Genomic DNA, 3,600 nt, shown 5'->3' with positions numbered 1-3,600 from the left:
TCCTAGATGAGTGAGAAAAGAGGCAGACTCATACAGTGGAATGCTACACTGCAATTTTTTAAAAGTTCTATACATACTTATATAAAAAAGATCTTCAAGATAGATGACTTATTTTAAAAAATGTAATAAGCAGAATAGTGTGGATTGTATCATTTGGGTAAAAGAGAGACAGGGAGCAAGGTAAAGGATGAAGGAGGAATAGAGAGGGAGGCAGACGAACACGCTCATTTCTGCATCCACTCTCTAGAAGAACACACAAGAAGTGGAAACGATGGCTGCCCAGAGGGTGTGGGGCAAGAATGGGGGCTCCAGCCAGAGGAGGCTTTTCATCATAGACCATTTTGTACTGATCTAATTGTCTAACCACCTTTATGTGTTACCTACTCTCCCTCCCAAAATAAGACATTTTTAAAAAAGAAATAAAAATGAGAAAACTCAAAACCAGGCATAGGAGAAAGACTAATAATCATACAATTAGTGAACAATGTAGTAAATGCAATGATGAAATTTTCAATGATAAAATGTAGTTCCTGGGGTTCTTGAAGAAGGGCACCTAACTTAGGTGGAGAAGTCAAGACAAACGTATTGGAAGGACAGGTATCTTGACTGACTCTCAAAAGCTGAGTAGAATTGAGGGCCACTGTCCTCCACATCATTTAACTGTCAAAAAAAATCTAGAGGCTCTCAGGAGAGACTTCACAGGTCTATGTGGCCTCTTGGGACTGTTAAAGGCTGATGCCAGATGCTCCCAGCGGAAGTGGCAAATTCCCATATTCCCCAAGCGTGCTTAGTTATCCAGGGAAAAGAGCAGGCCAGCTACTGAGCTAGCCCAAGCTGGGTGCAGTTAAAGTAAACATTTGCAGAAATCATTTCTTAATTAGCATCACAGCCTTCCTGCCAATTCCAGATTTCCAGCAATGTGCAAAGCTGGGTAAGGCCTCCCTGGCTTTGATTCCTCAAGGTTATCTTTTAAGTGCTTCATTTCTATCCAGTGAAATGAAATTTCTAAATTCCAACTTCATGAGAACTACCCATTTCTTCCCCACCCCCATTCTTGAGCAACCTCTCAGAACGAGTGTTCTTTTAAAAGAGACAAGGTCTGTGCTGACATCTCTCTTTAGAGAGCTCCATCAAAATCCTGCACTTGCCCAGTGTCCTTTCCTTGGCCACCGGTAACCAAGGAAACGAGATACTATGGTAACACAGGGAGGAGAGGAAAGGACGCATCCACTTCCAGAGCCCTTCCTCTCTCTCTCTCTCCTTTCTCCTGGAATCAAGGCAGCTACTAGGGCAGAGAGAACATCTGTTCTCAACTTTCAGGGGGAGGGGACGAGGACACCGATGGGTGGCTTAATGGCTGACATCCAGGCCTTCGGATTCCATAACCTGAAGTCTGGTGCCCACCAAAAATATGCCCTTTCCCAGCCCAAGGGCGCAGTGCACTCTAGAACCTGTAACATAATGCCCAAAATTCCAGATGTAAAGCATGTTTATTCAAATGAGTTCAATAATACAGATTGGGGTAATGTCTAAGTAAAGCCCTAAACATACTGAAATTATGACGTACGGAAACTTACCACGTGTTTGAACAACTTTAGCAAGCGTTGAATTTTTCTCGTGGTTTCATCCCTCCTTTCTGCCTCCAAACTTCTGCCTCCGCCCTCAGCCCTCTGACCATCTCTATCTCTGCTTCTCAGATGCCCTCCTCCTGTATTTTTCTCTGTTTACCTACCTCTTCCTCTGAGGCTTGCCTTCCTGCTTCTCTCTGTCTCACTCTCCTGTCTCTCCTCCTCCTGACCCACAGTTCACCTGTCACTCTCAGGATGGAGGGGCTTAAAGAGAAAGATTCCCCGTGTGCTGGTGCCGGCTTGGGCCCTGCCATCTCCTCTCCACCTAGAGCACTGTTAATCACCACCTGGGACCACACTGTGGACATGCATGATGTCGGGCTCAGAGGACCTCAGGGTGAGACAAATGACACCTCGGCTTGAAGGAGGCCAAAATATTACAAATTGTGAGACGTATGACGACGTCATGAGTAATCCAAGAGTGGTGCTCCAGGGCAGTGGGAAAACCTACTATTTGTCTCCAATCTTTTGTTTGTTGAATCTTCTTTTACAACCTTAAGAATTCTCTTTAGAACTCTAAAATCTTTTCTTCTGACTCGTACATGAAATCCTCCTGAACAGGAGCTCTCTGGTCTAATTTTTTCAGCACTGAAACCATCGGTTGAGGGAAGACCTGGCCGATTTGATGAGGGGTGAAATGGGAGTGTAGTCCAATCGGACTGGGCTGGGCAGCACCACACCTGTTGGTGTTCAGTTGGAGCAGCGTTCTAGTCATCCTACTAACAGAAGAGCCAAAGAGGAAGGTAATGCTGTGCCTCTTTGTCGAGCCAAACCCTCCCCCAGCTTTATTAAACTTCAAGCAAGTTCCCCACCAGCCACTTTCCTGAAAATCCTGGCAACAAAGCTGCCCTCAGGAATTGAGCACAAGCCCAAGGAATGCCTAGGACTCCTAGAATGTATGTGTGCCAATCTCCAGCTTCAGACCCAGCTTGCCCAACAACAGATGGCTATTTTGGAAGATCTACAAGCATCCATGACACAACTGGCTCCTGGGAGAGAAAGCAAGAACTCTTCTCTCCCAGCCTTATCTCGCAATCTGTTGTTAAATCTCCTGCCCCAATTCAGTAAATGAATTGTGGAACAACAACAACAACAACAAAATTTTTATCACTGACTCCCCACCTTGGAACAGTGGTCTCCAAGTTGTGTGATCACACAGCTCTATCAGTCAAAACATTTTGAACATGGACCCCTCCCTACCCTGATATAAGTGCACGTTTACTTATAAAGCATATACATCTACTACTGTATTAATATTGTACATGATAAAATATACACAAAGATGCGATTTAAGATGAAATGATAATATGTTATATCTGTTTCCATCACCCTAATAGACTGTTGCATGCATCTCATGTTAGTCTACTCAGTCCCTTTAAATGACTGAGGACCTGGCTTTGTCCCCCAGGTCTGTGGGTTAGAACCCAGTGAGGATTGGCTGGAGCATCAGATTGTGATAGAATTTCTTTGCCAGAGGGTGTATTCATTTCCTGGGGCTGCTGTAGCAAAGTATCACAGACTGGGGGGCTTAAACAACAGAAATGTGTGGTCTCCAGCTCTGGGGGCTAGAAGTCTGAGATCAAGGTGTCAGCAGGGTTGGTACTCTTTGTGGGCTGTGAAGGAGACCTTGTCCCATCCTTTCCCCTAGCTTCTGGTGGCCTGCTGGCCATCTTTGGCCTTCCTGGCTTGTAGGTGCATCCCCCAGAGCTCCGCCTTCATCCTAATGTGCATTCTTTCTGTGTACATGTCTGTCTCTTTGTCCAAATTTCCTTATTTTGTAAAGATACAGTTATATTGCATGAGGCCCCATCCTAATAGGAATCCTGATCTTAGTGATCGTAACTCGACATCCTATTTCCAGATAAGGTCACTGTTTCAGACACCATTGTGTCCCCCCCAAATTTCATATGTTGAAACCCTAATCCCCAGTGTGACTGTATTTGGAGATTGGGTCTTTAAAGAGGAATTAAGG

The 3,600-nt window shown here is 44.9% G+C and overlaps 1 protein-coding gene across 1 annotated transcript; it reads left to right on the top strand.

The window, feature by feature from the left end:
* Positions 1 to 1,941: 1,941 nt before the first annotated feature.
* Positions 1,942 to 2,700, top strand: LOC132416041 (TSSK6-activating co-chaperone protein). Its single transcript, XM_059999284.1, has 2 exons — positions 1,942 to 1,965; positions 2,278 to 2,700. The coding sequence occupies exons 1-2, from the start codon at positions 1,942 to 1,944 to the stop codon at positions 2,698 to 2,700; spliced, it is 447 nt and encodes a 148-aa protein (XP_059855267.1).
* Positions 2,701 to 3,600: the final 900 nt, after the last annotated feature.

The sequence above is a fragment of the Delphinus delphis genome, chromosome 20, assembly GCF_949987515.2.
Source record: "Delphinus delphis chromosome 20, mDelDel1.2, whole genome shotgun sequence".
Taxonomy (NCBI): Eukaryota; Metazoa; Chordata; class Mammalia; order Artiodactyla; family Delphinidae; genus Delphinus; species Delphinus delphis.
The sequence above is the reverse complement of the archived record's forward strand: the minus strand, read 5'-3'. Positions and strand labels throughout refer to the sequence as shown.

Bases quoted from the DNA above. Each gene is read 5' to 3' on its own strand.
- LOC132416041 (XM_059999284.1), top strand. From the start codon at position 1,942: ATGTCGGGCTCAGAGGACCTCAGG. The intron at 1,966-2,277 runs GTGAGACAAATG...ATGGGAGTGTAG, and splicing joins CGGGCTCAGAGGACCTCAGG to TCCAATCGGACTGGGCTGGG.